The following is an 18503-nucleotide window of genomic DNA, read 5'->3' on the forward strand; positions in this document are numbered from 1 at the left end:
ATAACTTAAACTATCTGGATGTGCAGTAGGCTTATACCAACCTATGCAACAAAACCAAACTGTACCACCTTTAATTTTATGAGGTCTACCTCACTTCTTCAAACACTGTATTGGTTAGGCTTAAACCTGGCCCTGTGATTTTGACAAGGCAAAATGTTCGTTGACATAATGTCCCTCAAGTTAGTATTTCACCTCCTGGTATGTCCAATTAGTACTTCAAAAAAGAATTGAAGAACAACATGGTGAAAAAGGAGCTTTCCTGAAGTATGTACCTTCACTGAAATGTCTGTGTTTATGATAGAAAATTCCACATCCTTCAGTGTTCACTGTAAAACTTAAGCACATAGATATGTGAGAAATACCTCAAAAGTTTTCTCAAACAGGGTCTTCTGTGAATCTATTTTATTCACAATTGCAGTGACAGGCATCCTGCAAGCAAGAGCACCCAGCAAAAGTATATCATAACCTTATATTCCCTATTATCCAACACTTGATTCCCCCCTCCATTTCCTCATTGGCTGAGTACTACGTGTTCATAAACAATTTGATACTAATTACTATAACATATGTACAATTTTATTCGACCAACCATTAATTTCTCCTTTTCCTTTTTTTTTCCCTTCTTCTCTCATAACTAGAGGGCCCGTGATATTTTGTTTTACTGATTTTGCACTGCTTGTCCTGTTTTTCTTAGCTATCCTCTGTATTTTGGGACAGTGGGACCTTCCCCTTATCTGCTTGACATACTCCCCACTGCTATGCCACTGTCATGCCTGAACAATCACTTTTGAATATGCAAGGTTAGTGGAATTTTCCACTGCAAAAACACCTTCTACTGCAAAAACACAACTTTTTCACACAATATACAGAAGAGAATTTGAGGGCCTTTGTTCAAGTCATAGCCTGTACAGATACAAAATAAACACCTTGTTTTGCTCACTTAAAATAGTGCCTCCATTCCTGTATTTCCTTTTCATCAGACTTGTCTGTGTGGTTCCAGAGGTCAGTCCCATGGCCCTGCAAAAGTTAAAAGGGAATGGGGAGAAGTAATGACAGAGCTGGCGACACCTTTGAATCCTCTGAAGTGGATCCATAGCCCAAGTGGTGCATCCTGCCCTACCAAAGGTTTTAGAAGCACTTCTACTCCACATCTGTCTATTTGGGCTCAGCCCAGAAGCCGTCAGTGAACTCTGATAAATTGGTGAGTTTCTACTAATTTCAGAGGAGCCCCATTTCATCTTACAGGTATGGCCCCATAGGTCTCCTGGATCATGACAACACCCAATACCCCCTTCCAGAACAGGGAAGAAAAGCTGTGGACTGCTGTTGGGTAAGCAGGGTGTTTCAGTGCTATTTTTCATGTAAGATTCCTGTCACAAGAGTCCCATAAAAGTCGTCGTGAAGTTTTGTGACTAAATCCTCCTGGAAAGCCTTGAAAACTTACTCATTTTAACTCATCTTAATGAAGCCAGCTGTGGTTTAACAGGGTGCTTATAGATGATGGGAGAAAGACTGCTTCATTAAGTTACCCAACCTTTCTGAACTGTCATAACACAAGCAGAGCAGTCACAAGCTTGCTGTGAAAAATCAAAGCCTAATGAGTGAACTAAAGTATTACAGGTGTGTCCCAAACTAGGGTAATTCATTACTTCAGCTGTCCAGCTCATACAGTAGTTAGGAGTGCTCTGCCACTCTTTTCCATAGCTGTGGTTCAAATGTCATTTTTTCCATTTCCTTTTAGATAACACTGCACTTGAACAGTGACATTAATACCTAACCTGCTGGCAGCGTGGGCTTTGTTATGAGTGCTTTACCCAGATGGCACAGACAGTAAGCTGAACTTGTCCTCTGATGGCTTTCCCTCCCCAGATGGCTGCAGAGGTCAGACTGTGAGAGCTGCCCCGTGCAGAATGAATTGTGGTGTGAGTGAACCTCAAGAGAGCTGTCCTGACCTGGATGCAAATATGCTTTGTGTGACGTTGCACTCTTACTTTCCTTCACTTCTGCCATTCCTATCAAGACTATGACATTGTGTAAGAGGCACAGCAGTTTTGTTGGGAGCTGAGCTACAGTTTTGTCCCAGTAATCAAATACAGAGGCACTCTAACTTTGCTCAAGGCAAGCATGCAACAGGGAGGTGAGAGAAAAGGATGTGCTGCTTGGCAAGAGAGGTGAGACGTGCAGAGCCAGGCGGAGGATTGTACATGTTTTGAGTACCACACATCCAATCTGTGATGTGGATGTGAGGGAACGTTTTGCCTTTGAAGAGCTGAGGAGTCTGCAAAACCATACAAAGAAGTGGCTAGATAACCTCCTTCATATTGCCCAGGACTGGGTTTAGTCATCCAGCTACTCAGTCAGAATTTGTTGTCTGCTCATTTATAAGAGATAATTCCCAGATCATACGTTATTTCCCCAGACCATCATTTTCTTTTGCCTCATATCTTGTGTAAGAGGTAGAAGGGAAACTTTACCGTATATTGAAACTTTACCATATATTACCTTTTGTAACAAGTGGAGAAGCACACTGTGCATGAGGCCTCCTCACTGGTCTTGACGGTGTTTCATTTCGTCTGTGCCTGAATTTGGAAGCTTTAGAGTTTCGGCCACTCACCTTTCATTTCAAGGTTTCTGAATTGCTTTAATGAAAAATGACTTGATTTTAAAGATGAAAGGTCAGACTGTGACATCAGTTTAATTCGATTTGGTTGTGGCCACTTTGACTTTCATTTGTAATAGGAAAAGCAGATTTAGAGGATTTTAATCACTCTAAAACTCCTAAACGCTGGGGGGGGAGGGGGGGGATGGTTCCTGCTGTAGATCAGTGAAAATTTGTGAGAATTTACAAAAATTGGAAATCAGCCTGAGGCACAGGTATAAGGAAAACAACCCTAAAAACTGTCCCTGTGAGGGGAAAAAAAAAATAAAACCACACCTGTTATGTGAGGCACAAAACCTCACCTCTGTGGAAGCTTTTAACTTTTGTTTCCAAATGCCTACCAAGGCAGCCATAGGTATCAATTTCTTTGCATCCTATATGGTGGCATTAGGTATAATTGGAGGAAAGTGGCCATTAAGGTTTTTTTTTTGTCTTCTATGACTTCAATGGGCAAAAAGGCTCCCCTGATTTCTGTTTCATCCTTAATTGCTTCTGAAATTACTTTGATGTGTACAACTTTATCTGCTTAATGTGTCATGGAATCATATTCTTTCTCAATATATTGCTGTTTATTTTTGGACATAGAGCACTGAAATGTTGCATACAGAGTTATTCATCTTGCAAAAAAAATGTGTAAAAATTCCTAGGGAATACATTTTTGATGTTAGAAGCGTAGAGCTGAATTACCATCATGAAACAACAAAATAACTCTACTATCATGGTTCTGCTAATAGATATAAGAAGAAGATAAACGAAGATCTGCTCCTCACTGCTCCTGAGAAGACTTCTTTAAAAATAATTCATTTAAAATGATTTCAGTTATTGAGGCATGAAGCAGCAAGACCTATTTTGGGAAATTAAAGAACAGCTTTGATGGCAGTTAAAATAAATGACTTGCAGGAGTCTTGTAGGTCATCAATATGCTGCTACACCTGAGTTTGCAGGTGACAAATCCCTGGACACAGTCCCAGGCTTTCAGCAATTTCAGTACAGTAGGGATTTTTTGGGGCTAGACAGTATTCATGGGGATTCAGGATTGATCCCAGGTGGATACATGGATTGTGTCTCTCTTTTTGGTCCCAATACTGGAGCAGGGAGGCTCATGGGGACCAGATGTCAGTGTGCTGTGGTGCTCCTTAATTTTGAGTGATGCATTTCTAAACAACCTCTTTCCTGGTGAATTGCTCTGCCTTAGAAACAATTATATCAGTGCCAACTATATAATACCCACAGGGGCAAGATCAGCATGGGAATAATACCTAATTAAAACTGTGATAAAGTAGGTCAGCTAATATTTCGTGAACAGCAGCAAGCTCTCCAATTGTTAATAGTTCAGAGTTCCTGTATTTACCCTCAGAAAAAAAAAAAAAAAAAAAACAGAGAAAAAAAGTATATCACTTAGAAATGTGATGAAGGCACAAGCAGAAAACACAAGTCATAGTGGGTTACAATTATAAATATTCATGGCATCAAGTGAGTGTCATACCTTAACCCCTGCTGGTACATTTAGCAGTGGATTAATGTTACTCACACCTTTTTTTATGACTGGGAGAGGATTGTCAGAAGAGGGTTAAGCAGTGCCAGGTGAAAGGAGCAGATGAGAAAGCCCTAATTTCAGTAACACACACACAAAAAAAGAACATTGTAAAGAAATGTAATCCTGCTTTCAGATGCCACAATTGCTTGTAGTATCATAGGAATATTTTCAAAAGTTCTGAATTCAGAGCTTTAGCCAAGTCTTCTGGGGTTTACTAGTCTGAGAAAGTTGGTGAAAAATGATCATTTTCCCTGAGATTCATTCACCTTTTTTGCTTCCTCCTAGGGTGGAATTGGAAAAAAAAAAAAACTTGTGATATAGCAGCACTTTCCATTTCAGTGGGATCAAGGAAGTGCAGTGAGAAATGAAAATTCATAGCAGTGTTTAAAATGTTTGTTTTTAAACTCTCAGAAAGAACATGCACTATTTTATTGTTTACTATGACTAGCTAAATGAAGAAATGTCTAGGAGTTTCATAAAGCCAGATGATCCCACTATACCGTGACTTCGGAAACACCTTATATCTGACCACATCTAGCCCCAAAGTCTCACAGCTTAGCCAAAGTGACATCTGTGTAAGAAGCAGGCTCCCTCAGTTTGGTCTGCTACCATAAATCTGTTTCAGGTCAGAGACCAAATATTTGATGTGGCAAAAATTCCTGAACTTTTATTTTCATTTATGAAAATAAATAAGTCAATCTAGAACAAGACAACGTAAGCCTATATATGAATTTTTATACATCTATACATTGTATAAAGATCATTCAGCACAGTAGTGCAGAAAGTTCTCTCAGCAGAGCCTACAGACAGTTGGTACATATAGTCCACCCTCTTATACTGCCCAAACAGCAACTTCACAGTCTACCAGAAACACCTCCTCTAGCCACATTGCTACCCCTCTCCTTGAACATGTTTCTTGAGTAGCTGGACCTTTGAATAGAGAGGGAAGTGTTTTTTTTATTTGTTTTTGTGTTTCTACATACAAAAGTTGCTCCTAATACTTTGAAGGGTCTCCTCATGCATTTTCTTTGCAGCAGCTTTTCAAGCCTCCCTGCAAACCAGGTTCTTTGCGAGGACTGGAAGCCTGATGATCCCATTGACTAATGTGATTTGGTGGTTGGCCTTAGAATTTCATTTGAAAACAAAGAAGAGTTGCCTGTGATAACTAGCAAGGACCAAATTTTAATCCATTCACTGCTTAGCAGTTTGTTACCTGGCTTAAATGATGCTGTCATTGGAAAGAAAAGGGAAGGAAGCCTCAGAGCCATTACATGTTGGAGGTTGCTGTGTGTTCCAGGTGAAGCATGTCTGCACTGCGCTGCACCACAAGTGACCCTACGGTGATTCTTTGGTGGGGCCTGAAACTCCTAACAGGTGGCAGGAAGATGTGCTTTAAGTTAAAAGCACTCAGAACAGTCTGTGCTGGAGAGGAAGTGGGTAGCAGGTGGGTGTAGCAGTATGTTATCTTCTTTCTGTTATGGGTTCTTCTTGTGGGCCACAGGTAGGTTTGTTTGTTTTTTGTGTGTATATATATATATATAAAACATATATAACATATATTGCTGCTTTAGTTGGCTGTTTTCTGTCTGATATAATTAGCGGCATTTTACTACATTAGGTGATATAATGAAAATAAGCATAGCACATCCAACTGGTTATGTAGGCAGAGGAGTAAGGCTTTACTATTAACTACTTGAATGAAAAGATGCATGAGGAATGCAGGTGACTCCATATGTTGCTTTTGTTTATACAAAGCTCTATGTGAGAAACTTCCCCAATGAAAGGCAGGTTTCGCTAGCAGTCCCTTAAGACCCTTTTGGTGACCCTGGGCAAGTCACAGCTTCAGTTCCTCTCTGTTCTATGGGTTCAGCATAAGAAGTACATCAATCAACACCTCTCCTATGAAGATAGGCTGAGGAAGCTGGGGTTGTTCAGCCTGGAGAAGAGAAGGCTCCAGGGAGACCTCATAGAGGCCTTCCAGTATGTAAAGGGGGCCCACAAGAAAGTGGGAGAGGGACTCTTTATCAGAGAGTGTAGTAATAAGACAAGACTTAATGGCTTTAAACTAAAAGAGGGCAGGTTTAGATTAGGCATAAGGAAGAAATTCTTTACTAGAAGGGTGGTGAGGCAGTGCACAGGTTGCTGCATCCAGAGAAGCTGTGGATGCCCCATCCCTCCAGGTGCTCAAGGCCAGGTTGTGTGAGGCTTTGAGCTACCTGGTCTGGTGGGAGGTGTCCCTGCCCATGGCAGTTGGAATTGTTGTCCATATGTGCTTTGGGACTACAAAATTATGATTCTATTCACCTAATACTTGTTCTACCAAAATAAGAAAATGCCTTAAAGATGGAGGGGCAAGCCCTGAATGCAGTCAGGTTGGATTACCTACTGAAGCCAGAGGCTCCAGCCTGCTAACACAAAAAGTGATTGAGTTGCATTTGCTGTCAAAAGCACAGGCTATTCATTCAGGGCCTGGCTTTACTGGCAGCAGTCCTCCACTTTTGATGGGCTGGTCTTGACCCTGTAAAACATCTACAAGATTATATATGTGGCAAAAGAGCGTGTATCCAATACCACAGAGACCTTATGCCAAAAAAGACCTATTCTGTGAATGTTACCAGAACAAGGTAAGAGGAACATGACAAGTGGCTCAGTCTGGGCAGTCATGAGTAGGCAGAAACACTGGAAATGGCCAAGTAGGCAGGCCTTTTGTGAGGACAGGCAGCTTCAGACTTTGATGGTAACTCAGCAGGGATTTTCTAAGTTGCCATTTGAATTTAGGAGTTTCAATCAGTTCCCTTGGAACTTCTAGCCTTCATCTTCAAACGATGATTGTAATATTCCTTCTGCCATGGCTGTAGCATGGTCTGGGCATGTACTAGCCTAGGGCATCACCAACATGTTGGAATTTTAAATTGCTCATATAAATTTAGTAACAGTTGTTGCAGGGTCTCAAGGATGTGGTATTTATAGTTAGCTTAAATGACCCACATTTAAAGTGAGTGAGATTGAGCTATTCACACACTAATGAGAAGAAATTGCCTCAGCCAATCAAGGTGTGCTAGCTATTGTGCATGTTTTATAAATAAGATTAATGAATCACTTTGCAGTAAATGCTTCAGCAAGGAGGAATTTATTTTGCTATGCTAATTGTCACATGTCTCAAAACACCAACTGTGCAAAACTGGATTTCCCTGTTGTGCACAAGATGGCTGGCCTCTGTGCTTTTATTAATGTCATTGTTCCAATTTCTTTGCTGCAGCCGATCGTTTTGAACTTTGCATTTAATGCTGCATTATAAATGGTGGTGTTGGTTAAAAATTATTGTGGAATTTAATCCTCTCCATTAGTGAAAGGACAAAAGTCTTTCTCTAACTTAAGCTGTCCAACCCTACTTTCCCACTGTCGTGAATAAGTCTGACATTGTTTCTTTACGCACACAATTACCTTTTAATTATAATGAAATGATGAATTGCTGTTCAAGTCCTTAATTTACTCGACAGTCCCTGTGATTTTAATGGCACTTTCAAAAATTTTGACATTGTTCCTAACAGGTGTGTTAATGTAAGTGTGAGAAAATATTGTTGACTATGGACCAACATCCACAGCAGGTATAAAATAGCCTTGCAACACTGGAATGCATAAGTGGCACTGAAGTTCTGCGTCAATTTGTCCATTATTCATTCTGTTATTCTGGTTGTGATATTGGATGCAATTGTCCTTACATTTTTCATGCTTTTTACACTATTATAGCCCTGACGTCAGTGGAATTACTCAGAATTCACAGCGGGGTTAATAAGAGAATTGCATCTAAAAATACCATGATGGGATTTTCTTTCCAATGACAAATTTAAGAAAACTTCCTCCCCCCCCACCCCGACTTTGGTATGCAGATGTATTTGACAAGAAGTGCAATGTAGGTTTGAGTAGTTTGTTTCCCTGTAAAACTATATTCATAAATCTGTTTCTATGCTTCATGCTTTGTTAAATGTGCTTCTGATTTCAGCTGAAACTATTAACAGTTGCTATATGCATAACTTCTCCCATACCATCGGGCTCTCATTTACAGTGAGAACAGACAGTGTTGTCCTCAGCAAAATTCTAAAATGAGGATATCAGTCCCTTTGTCTGGGGTGTATGCACATTTCCAAAGTGGTCCATGAAAAATCAAAAATAGCCGTGTGTGCCTTTGAAGCCTGCAAAGCCGCCCACGGTGCAAGAGCAGCCTCTTTGTTGCCCGTGCTGAAAAACTCAGAAGTAGCAGTTTGGATTCTTTACTGAAAGTTAGTATGCACTCAGCTTCATCCTCCCCTCCCATGCTCAGCCTCGTGGCAGCAGTAAAAAATGATTAGTTTGTGCTCTGTTATATTTAGGTGACAGTCTCGGACAATAAGCAGGGTGTTACTGAGTTTAGGGGCTTTCACCAAACGTGATGAATAGCCTGCAGGTGTCCCTGAAGATGGTGCATAGACAACTTCATTCTGCAGAATGCTTAGACTGAAACCCAAATGTAAGAGTGTACCTGGCCCTGCTCGTTGTACCTGTGTAACATACAGCTGTGGAGCAATACTGTTAGCCATTATGGGAAACATGACATTTGTAGATGCAGCATGGACTTAGGACGTCTGTGCAGCCTGATGCATGCCCTCCATAACCTCAGCATGGTCCTCTCCAAAGCAAAGGGGTTCCAGATTTCAGGATCTGATAAGCATTTTTGTATGTGAAATTTCACTTACAGTGCATAGTATTTATACCGTGTTGCCCTGCTTTATTGAGGAGTTTTACAGACTTGAGTATTGTACCCCCAAAGTTGTTGCAAACTACTGTGTGTAGTCTAGTAGACTTCCCTTGCTTAGCAAGCCTCAGTCCAAACCCTTTACAGTGCCAGCATGGTATCAGCTGAAAATATTTCACAGAAATGCAATATACTTAATGTAATGTTCTGACAGCCTTATTGTAGGAAAAATTTCAGACCAAAAGGTTTTTGCTTGTCAGTGTATTTGTATTTTATCCTGACAGCTACCTGGTGGTGGAGGGGAGCTTTCAGAATATAAAGGTAATATTAGAAATCATATTGAAACATTGATTATTTTGCATCATCTTTTTGAACTGATTCAAAACACTGAATATGGAGATAGCTGATCTCCAGTGATGTAAAACAGACTAAGGAATGAGAAGTATGGATTTATTAAAGAGACTTGAATTAAGTTCCCCCTAGTATTTTTACCTGACTGGTCTCTACATACTGCTTCCACGCTATGGTGTGAGAGGACCTGCATCCCCAGATCACCATCATGAATTTTTACTCCAACGCTTCCACCTCACACAATAATAATAGGTAGATGGAGATAAAAATGTTGTTTTTTTTTTCTTGTAAAATAAGAAATGTGTATTTTTTGTTCTATCTGCAACTACATCTAGAAAGTATCCTGGCCAAAATTAATCTTGCATTTGTTAATAAGGTACTGCTGGAAGCTGCTGGTTAATACAATGATGAAAGCAGCGTAAGAACTAAGATACTAAATGAAAAGTTTATATATTACTATTGCATGGGAAATCTGAGGTTTTACTCTGTTACTATAGATTTTTTAAGTGAAGGCTTGGCAACTGTGACTTTTTTATTTGCATAGAAATATAGATGCATAACATGAACAAATATGCCAGATTTGTAATTCTGCTAAGTCTTCTGGTCCTTGTGTTCTTGCTGGAGATTGATTATCAAGTGGGGGGAAAAAATCAGAATGAATTGGTCATCCTTTTTCTTCCTTCTTTGAATAATTTTATTTAAGAATAGTTATTTTTATTTTTTTCTATCAGTCTCACAGCTGTAGCTGTCAGGCTTCTTTCTCTTAGTCTCTGTGGCTTGGTGTCCCATTTCCTATATGTTTTTTTAGCTGCTGGGTAGATGCTGTTATGGCACATCCAACCTTTGTTATAAATAATTTATTCTGAAGGTTCAGTATGTTATAACGTGCGTGAAACATCTTGCATTTATATTTAATGCTCCTGCTTTGCTGAGAGCTCTCTCCAGCCAAAGCTGCCATCAGAGAACTGGCAGTCTTCAAGCGGAAGAGAGAAAATTTTTAGACCATATCATTCTATTTTTCTAGCTATAAATGATACACTTCTGGTGAAGAGTGAAGCAAACAGTTATTTACCCATTTTGAAGAACCTGGTTTAGATGATGTGAAAATGGCTGTTTGCACTGGGTGTGAAGTGTCTCTAAGCAACTTCAGTGCCCAAAAGCATGCAATTCGAGTGCTGATCCCTTCTGGGAAAGAAACTGGTGAATGGGCAGTTGGGTGACTGATAGGTACAAGAGGTAAAACTGTAAAAAAAAAAAAAAAATAAATAAAATAAAATCTAGCTAGGGAAGCAGTAGCCAGGAGATGTTTGATACTAGAGCACATCCTGAGGGTAAATCCAGTCCATGCAATGGAGGATGAGAAAGTTCAGTTCCTATGTGGAAAGCTTAGGTGAACTCTGCAGAGAGGACAGTCATAGTGATCAGCACAGTCAAATGACAGTTTGCTCCCTTCTTTCCTTCGTTGTTCCCTCAAAAACTTGAGCCAGCACTATGGGCTGTTAGGAGCTAAGATTTATAAATGTGCAGGAATTATATCCTAGGCTGGCATTACATAATGGAGACAAGTGGTGGTGGGAGGCTGTTCTATTTCTCAGGGATGGTTTGGCAGGTTTTTTTAGTAGATCTTAGAAGTCTGGTTGATGTACCATCCTTGAAATTACACTGATTTAGTACAAAAAATGTACTATGGTTAAAAAAACAAACAAGCAAACTTGCTTTCTGATATTTATTAGGTAAATTGAATTAAAATCTACGTTGTCAACAGATAACACAACAAATGGAGATCTAGCAGTGCAAGAGATATGGTTTCTAGTAGCTTTCCCTAAAAAGTGGAGCCTGATGCTATTCAGTGTTTCTATTGGCATGCTAGACAGTGATTTAATCTTGTGATCTGCAGACTATCAGAAAAGAGGACTGGTAATAGAGCAAGTTATGTCCAAGAAAGATTGGAAGAGGATGTGAAACTTCTGGAGAGAAATCAGTGGAAGGATACAATGATAGAAGGAAATGTTCCATACATACTAGTTTAGCATGTAGAGAGATTTAACTATTTCTTACTCGAAGTGATTTATGAAATATGAGACAGAAACTGGAACTGAACCACTAGCTAAATAAGAGGGTTTATCACAGGCTTTTTGCTTGCACATGTCTGTTCAGTGAAAATATTCACAGAAGAATTCACTGCTGTAAGTCAGTCCTGAAACCTGGGAAGTGGTACAATAGCAACTGCTACGAGGTATATTGCAGTTCAGTAGCTGGAAGATGAAGTTGAATAATTCAATTTCTGAATAAAAGGGAGATATCCAGCCACAAGGATGGAGAAAGAACAAAAAAGAAAGTCCTTAGAAGTGGGATAATTAAAAGCTGAGGTAGTTTACCTGATGAGTGAGCACTAGGAATCTTTCAGAATCATTATGCAGTATATTTCAGTCTGTGCTGTCTCTGTGGATGAATAATAAAACATTTTTTTTCTCCTTCATTCTTGGTGTATTCATAACATTTTAGTTTTGAATTCAAGTCTTTAGTAAATTCAGTTAGCTACTGAATCCTGTGCTTCAGTCAATTGCCTGAAGGCCTTAAAGTTTCTTAATACTTTATTTGTTTCATCCCTCCTTAAACCACAAAGGGAGAGATGCAATCAGAGCCAAAAGGAGACCAGAACTGAAGTCTGGACAGTTATGTATGGATGCTGTTCTCAGTCCATTCTTTGCTTCATCGTTCTTAGCTACCTGTCTGGCACTTGTGAATGCTCGGGGTCAAATTCCAATCTGTTTTAATTAAGAGTTTTTGGTTCAGTGAATGGACTGCGCTGTCCAGGAGATCAGACTGTATAATGGAATGGTCTTTTCCATTCTTAGCATTAACTAAAGCAAGTATAGTCCCTACCAAAGATAGCTGTGCTCATGCTGTACTAACACACTTCATGAAAATGTCTATGCTTACAAACAACTTGGGCAAAATTAACTGGAGAAGAATGTTTAAAAATATGGAATTATGTTGTTATTATTGTTTCTAGGAGATCAATCTTTGATTCTTGTGTTTTCTTCCCAGGGATGGGTGACAATAAGCATATTAGCACTGTCTGTAGCCTTCTCTGCAGTACATTAATGCTACAAAATATGCTGATTCCCATACATAACACTTTTATTTACCGTCTGCATGTTTCTCTGGAAGTGAATCAGTACTTTCTAAATATTCCATATGACTGATTCACTACTTGAGGAAAAAAAATTCTATATCTGCCCCATTTGTAGAAGTTAATACAAGCAGCAAATGCCACTAGCAGTGTAAGTCTAAAATGAGCTATCCTGCTAGGCCTTTTCTTTCTTTGTATTTGCTATGTTTTACTTGTCCCTGGCAGGTTACAAATGAGTGTAAGAAACATGATTTTTTCAGGGAAAATGAGCCACAGAATGGCTGAGGTTGGAAGGGACCTCTGAGGATCATCTAGTCCAACCCCCTGCCAAGCAGGATCACCTAGAGCACATTGCACAGGATGGCATCCACGCAGGTTTTGAATATCTGCAGAGAAGGAGACTCCACAATTTCTCTGGGCAACCTGTTCCAGTGCTCTGTCACCCTCACAGTAAAGAACCTCCTTTTAGGAGACAATCAGTATTCTACATACACATCTGCATGGCAGGTGTTTGAACTGCAGAAGCTGTGTAGGCATCACTTCTCTTCCTCACTGTGCATGAAGAGAGTTTTTGGGGTAATCTGTGTATCAGGTATGAAAGCCCTCCTGAGAGAACTTCAATGAGAGAATTCTCACTGAAAGCCCATGAGAGAATTCTAAGTTCTAGAGGAATCTGTGGAGAAAGTTGTGGATAAATTGGCAGAATTTACATGCAGGGGAAAATGGCTTAGCCAGCTGTACCATTCACAGCTGCACTGTTCTTCTTATAACATCCACCTGGTCCTTAAAGTTTATTGCCCATTGCTCTGCATTGAGTTGTAATTGCTGGGTTAATGTAGCTTTGATACAGGAGCTCCTGCATTCTTCCTACAAAGACAGGTGGTGTTTTTGCTTCCGCTGCTGTTTTCTGAAGGGGCGATATATGTACGTACCGATTAGCTTTTATCGGTCCTTTGCACAGTTTATATATCACCTCATATTCCTGTATAGGGTTGTATAAGCTCAGCAGCACAGTGAGGAGCAAAGCTCAGACTGGTACTAGACCAAGTGCTAGCTTAAGCATGCTCCTGAGGTCAATCCCAGGTGTGCTGCCATATACCACATGGATGAAGGTATTTTGGCTGTTACCTCCTGCCTTGGAAGACTGCAGGCAGCAGTCTGGTGGAACACACAGCCTGTACCCTTAGCTCCTCATGGCAGGCACCTGGCTCTGCAGGTGCCCTACAGCAAACACACCAGCCTTTGCTCAGAACAGCACACCATGCTCTAGCCCTCAGTTCACAGCCATGAGAGATGTATCGTGACTTCACAAGTGGAGGTGCAGAACAGCCTCATAGTGTCCAACACTGCCAGGCTAGAATGGACAGAAACCTCAGCACATTGTTATATACAGATAACTTTTCCCTCTTCTAGTCTCCTTGGTGCCTCCCTGGTGGAAGTGGCACTTGCTGCTTTTGTAGGCAACAGAGTTTAGCTATTGTAATATCCCTCATGTGATATAAATATTAAACCTTGGACTCCTCTGCGTCTCTGCATACCACTGTTGATCTTTTCTGCCCTGTACTGCTTCTGTTATTTGAACTGGTGCACCTTGTTCCTCCTCTCAGCCCTATTCAAGACCACCCCTCTCTTTCTGAAACTGCTCTCCTCGAAGTGTCTGAAGTTCCTTCTAACCTGGGGAGAGATAAGTGGGAAGGGAGAAAATTTCTATTTCGGAGGAGTCGATACTGCAGCAGCAGGAACTTTCATCTGTTATACAGGAGACTCAGATTTGAACCTCTGATTGCAAGGGCCTTGTTCAGGATTTTCCCATTTCTGCTGAGTATCTTAATGATCGGGGAGCTTGATGCAGTGTTTCTGGATTGCCACTCCCTCACCACTACCCCCAGCCTGGTTTAATTTAGCCTTGGAACAAAAATTCTCAAAACTCCAGATGATTCATGGGCACTTGTAGACAGTTGGAAGTGTTGGATGATTTAGCAGTGCTATAACTTGCTATTATACCCATGATCATCTGTGTGTAACATGCAACACCTGGAACGAAGTAGAGTGACCTGAAGGGGCAGAGAGCTTAAGGAAGATGAGAGCAATAAAAAAGTAATTTATGCCTGGGAGCTCTGCCCTTTGGCTGTGCCAATGCATCCCCAGTCACTTAGTTAAAGCAGGTGGTGCGTGATATCGTGCTTGAGGCTGTTGATGGTGATGGGGATCCTGCACAGAGAGCATTTAACTTGTCAGTCTCAATTGCATCGTCCCCTGGAGCGTGAGGATGGTCACAAAGGGGACCATACACCTGACCCCGCCAGCCAAGCCTCCTGGTGCTGGAAGCCGTGAGACAATGAGGCAGCAGCAAGAACTACCTGCCCTTTGTCTCTGTTACAGCTGTCAGGTTTTATGAGTAAGGAAGGAATGAGAACACGTTTTATTTAAATAGAGCATTATATGGCTTTGTGTATGCTTGCACATATGTGGAGAGGGCAGGCATCTTGGGCTTTTATTACAGGGAACATGGTCATCTCTGATTAAAATAACTGCATGTGTGCCAACAAGCTTAGCAAATTAAGTAAAACAGAAGCAAGTCTGTAGAAGACTCACTGCTTGTATTAAAAAAAAAAAAAAAAAGCGTAGCCCTTAGGCAGCCCATCTCATACACGTGTCTCTGAAGCATAAGAGAGGTAAAGCAATTCCCATCTTGCCCTGGTTCATTGCATTAGGGGACCTTGAGAAGAGGAAATGGCATCTAGAAATGTGGAGCTCTCCAAAAGACAGACTTTCCCATTAATGTCAATGAAATGATTTCCAGTTTCGTAATAAATCCCTTTGCATAATTCTTCCACTATTTATACATCTCATAAAGATTCAGCCTACATGGAACAAAAGGCAAAAGGGGAGGGTGGAGGAAACACTGGGGGGAGAAGAGAATTAATATGATTACACGTGGGCTGGGGAACTGACATTGAGTGTACCCTGTCCTAGAAAAGAAATGGTTGAAGCCGCATCATATTTATTTCAGTAGTGCGGATGAGAGATGGTGTTTTGTATTACATTTCTAGACTTCATATCACGTTTTCTCCCTCTGCTGGCAACTGGATACAATGAAGTTGTAACTAGTGGAAAACAACAAAACTCTCAAGACTGAAGCATTTAGGAATGTGAAAACGGTGGCATGTGCTGAAAAATTAGGTCATAACATACTTTAGTCCAATTAGCTCTGGAAATGGCTGACAAACATCCTTTGTACAGATCAGAATAATTCTTACAGAGGCTTTAATGTACGGCTGAATGCAGCCCTCTTTTCTTTAGAGAGACAGCAGAAATCCTTGCTTGTTAATATTAGAGTAAATAAAGCCTACAGAATCAAACCTTGGAGTTAGTTACAATTTTCTGAAAGAACAACTTCAGGTTTTTAATTTTAGAAACAGTATCTCTGCTTTAAATTACAATGACACTCTGTTCTAATGGAGGTTACTAATTTCTGGAGTCTTCCCCTTGTTTTTTTTACTCTTTTGAAAATATTTTTATACTTTATAGACTTAGGGGGGAAAAACCTGGCTAAAGAAAGAAGATTCTGCCCTATGTGTATTTTTAAAACAAACTAACAAAAACACTATTAAAAAAGGAGGATTAATTTTGCTCCAAAGAAATTCTGTAAAACGATGTGTTTATAAACAGCTTTATGTAAGCTTACCAGCAGTAAGTATTTATTAATAATACAGCCCTATAGGAAAACTAAATGCTACAGATATGCACGGAAACATTTTCTTATGAAAAATATAATCTTGACTAAAACACAGGTAAAGCTTTCTGCTCTGTAGGACTGGGATATCAACCCAGCAAATAATGTTATTCTAATGACTAAAAAACATGAACTATAAATCTTAGAAATATATATCGACTTGGAATGATTATATATTCCCTGTAGTGAGTCAGAATTGGTACTATTGAATTAATAACATTAAGCCTCTTAACTGTTCTTTGAGATTTTGTAGTAAATATTACTGCCATTTTATGGTTGAATAAACTGAGGCAGAAAGAAATTTGTTCAACAGTATAAGAGTACTGTTTTCTAATCCTCCTTTTATTGATATACATTTTATTAAAAGCAGGTAGAGATTTATTTTTTTCTTCTTCCAAAGGGATATATTTACAACAATAGCTGATGAAGCTTAGAGAAGTAAACTGTATTTAGTGGGAATTTAGCTGGGAGAAAATGCTGGCAGATGTGAAGGAATATTCAAGTTAAACAAAGACATCTGTGAGGAGTGGCAGTGCTGGGAGACCAACTGTAGTCAGCAATAAAGAGATGAGAGCTGCCATGGCAAGCACGAGTGGGGCTGGGATGTCAGGGGAACTCTTCAGCAGTGTCATAGCTCAGTTTAAAGTGTCAGTTAGAAGCGCAAAGTGCATAAATAGGGAAGGGTTTAAATTCTTGCACTAGTAGTAATGCTTGGAATAGAAACATCCTGGATTTTTCAGACCCTCTTGCCACTGTCTGGTTGCCTGCCCAAGCCAGAAATGGCTCAGTCAATGGGAGATGCTTCTTCCACACAAGCTGGTTTCTTTGTCAGTTGCAATTCTCCTGTAAAGGTTAGGAGAGAGGTACTCTTTTGTCCTGGAGCAACACAATATCTTTTATTAATTTCTTAACTATGTTCTGTGGTGGACACCAGTGCAGTGGTCCAGCTTCTTGATTTTTATTAACTGCACTCAAAAGCGAGTGTCTGGTTTTGTTTTGCTGAACTATACACAAAACCATGCTTGCAATAATGTATGGGAAAGATTTGCACAGAGATTTAACACCTTTGCGTTGTCATGGCTGTACATAACAATAATGAATACCCTTCCCTGTTTCTGTCTCCAGCTGTGGCCACAACTTGCCCAAAATAGCACAGTTTGGCAAGTTCATAGTGCCATATTCCCCAATCTTAGGGCTGAAGTGTCTATCTATTTTGACATGCTTTTTCTCTAGCTTAGGTGGAAAGACCATGAAAAAAATTGCCTCTTCTTTTCTCCCAGTGCTCATTTCCTATGATTGCACACAAAGCCACCACATGTGATGTGGAAGGTTCTTCTTTCCCCTCTGAAGATCCCAGATTAGTCTTTCTGCTGCCCAAATACATTAACATTCATGACTTTAGTCTTCAGCCTCTTCGTTACAGTGCCCTGAGGATACATTGGTAAAAAATGTTATATAATGAGAAATAGATGCACAGTCTTGTTCATTAAAATCATTCATTACTGTTCTCTTTGAGAAACATGTATGAAAACTGTTGATAATATGACAGACAGGGAACTTCAGGAGGTGGTATTCAGAATGGATGTACTACAAAAGATGGTGGGATATTGTTATGAGATGATTTATGAATCCTACCCGTTGAAGAGTAAGGCGGTGCCTAAGAAAAGCCTGGAGAGTTCTGGACACGTTTCCATAAAGCTTAGGGGTAGGGTACCTAGCAGAGTGTTTTGGAAAGAGGTGGCTGGGTATGGTCTGAATTGGCTGCTTCACAAAACCATAATCTGAGCCTGTGCTAGTAGATCACTTCTGTTTTCTGAAAGGATTTGTTCTTTAATAGGTGCTAACATACTTTTAACATCAGAGATATTCTTTTCTGTTGGTAATACTTGATTACAATATATACACAACTTATTTGTGAATCACCACCATTTCTGTAGCAGGTATCATTGATCCTCTCTGTAGAGGAGGCAGATGTTTTAGCTCTATTTTACATATATATAAACAAAGGACCCCAAACAGCTTTGAAATACACAAAATATATTTGTGGATCTCAGTGTGAATTTGTAACTCCGACTTTTTCTTTGGATAAGGATCTTAGCAGCTTTAGATGATATCTCTATTGACTTTAGAGATGTTCACCTTTCACAGTGGAAGACAAAGCCTGGTAATTAACAGAGCCAGATCCTGAGCTCAGAAAACAGAACAGAGAAGGTCTGAATGCTGACCTCAATATTACATATCTGAAGTTGAGTGTCTCCTGGATCATCTGTTCACCTGTTATTGTCTGATTTACTTCTGTAGTCCTTGTGGAGTTAAGTTGCAACAGCCTGGTTTCTTTTCCATCTTTATCAC

The 18503-nt window shown here is 40.0% G+C and overlaps 1 protein-coding gene across 8 annotated transcripts in view; it reads left to right on the top strand.

The window, feature by feature from the left end:
• The window catches only part of LOC308191498 (uncharacterized protein), a 71289-nt gene that overhangs the window by 49192 nt on the left and 3594 nt on the right, over window positions 1–18503 (top strand). For 4 of the 8 annotated variants that reach the window (XR_013948056.1, XR_013948057.1, XR_013948060.1 and 1 more), the window contains 2 exons: window positions 981–1201; window positions 1742–5697. Coding sequence is in view for 1 of the 8 variants with exons in the window: in XM_080583952.1 (XP_080440078.1) it covers window positions 981–1187 (207 nt within the window). In the remaining 7 variants the exon portion in view is untranslated. Of the gene's footprint in view, window positions 1–980; window positions 1202–1741; window positions 5698–18503 lie in introns of those variants that run through there. The other 4 variants (XR_013948055.1, XR_013948058.1, XR_013948059.1 and 1 more) reach the window with 4 other exon arrangements.

Source organism: Anser brachyrhynchus (assembly GCF_964034855.1).
Source record: "Anser brachyrhynchus genome assembly, chromosome: 3".
Classification (NCBI taxonomy): Eukaryota; Metazoa; Chordata; class Aves; order Anseriformes; family Anatidae; genus Anser; species Anser brachyrhynchus.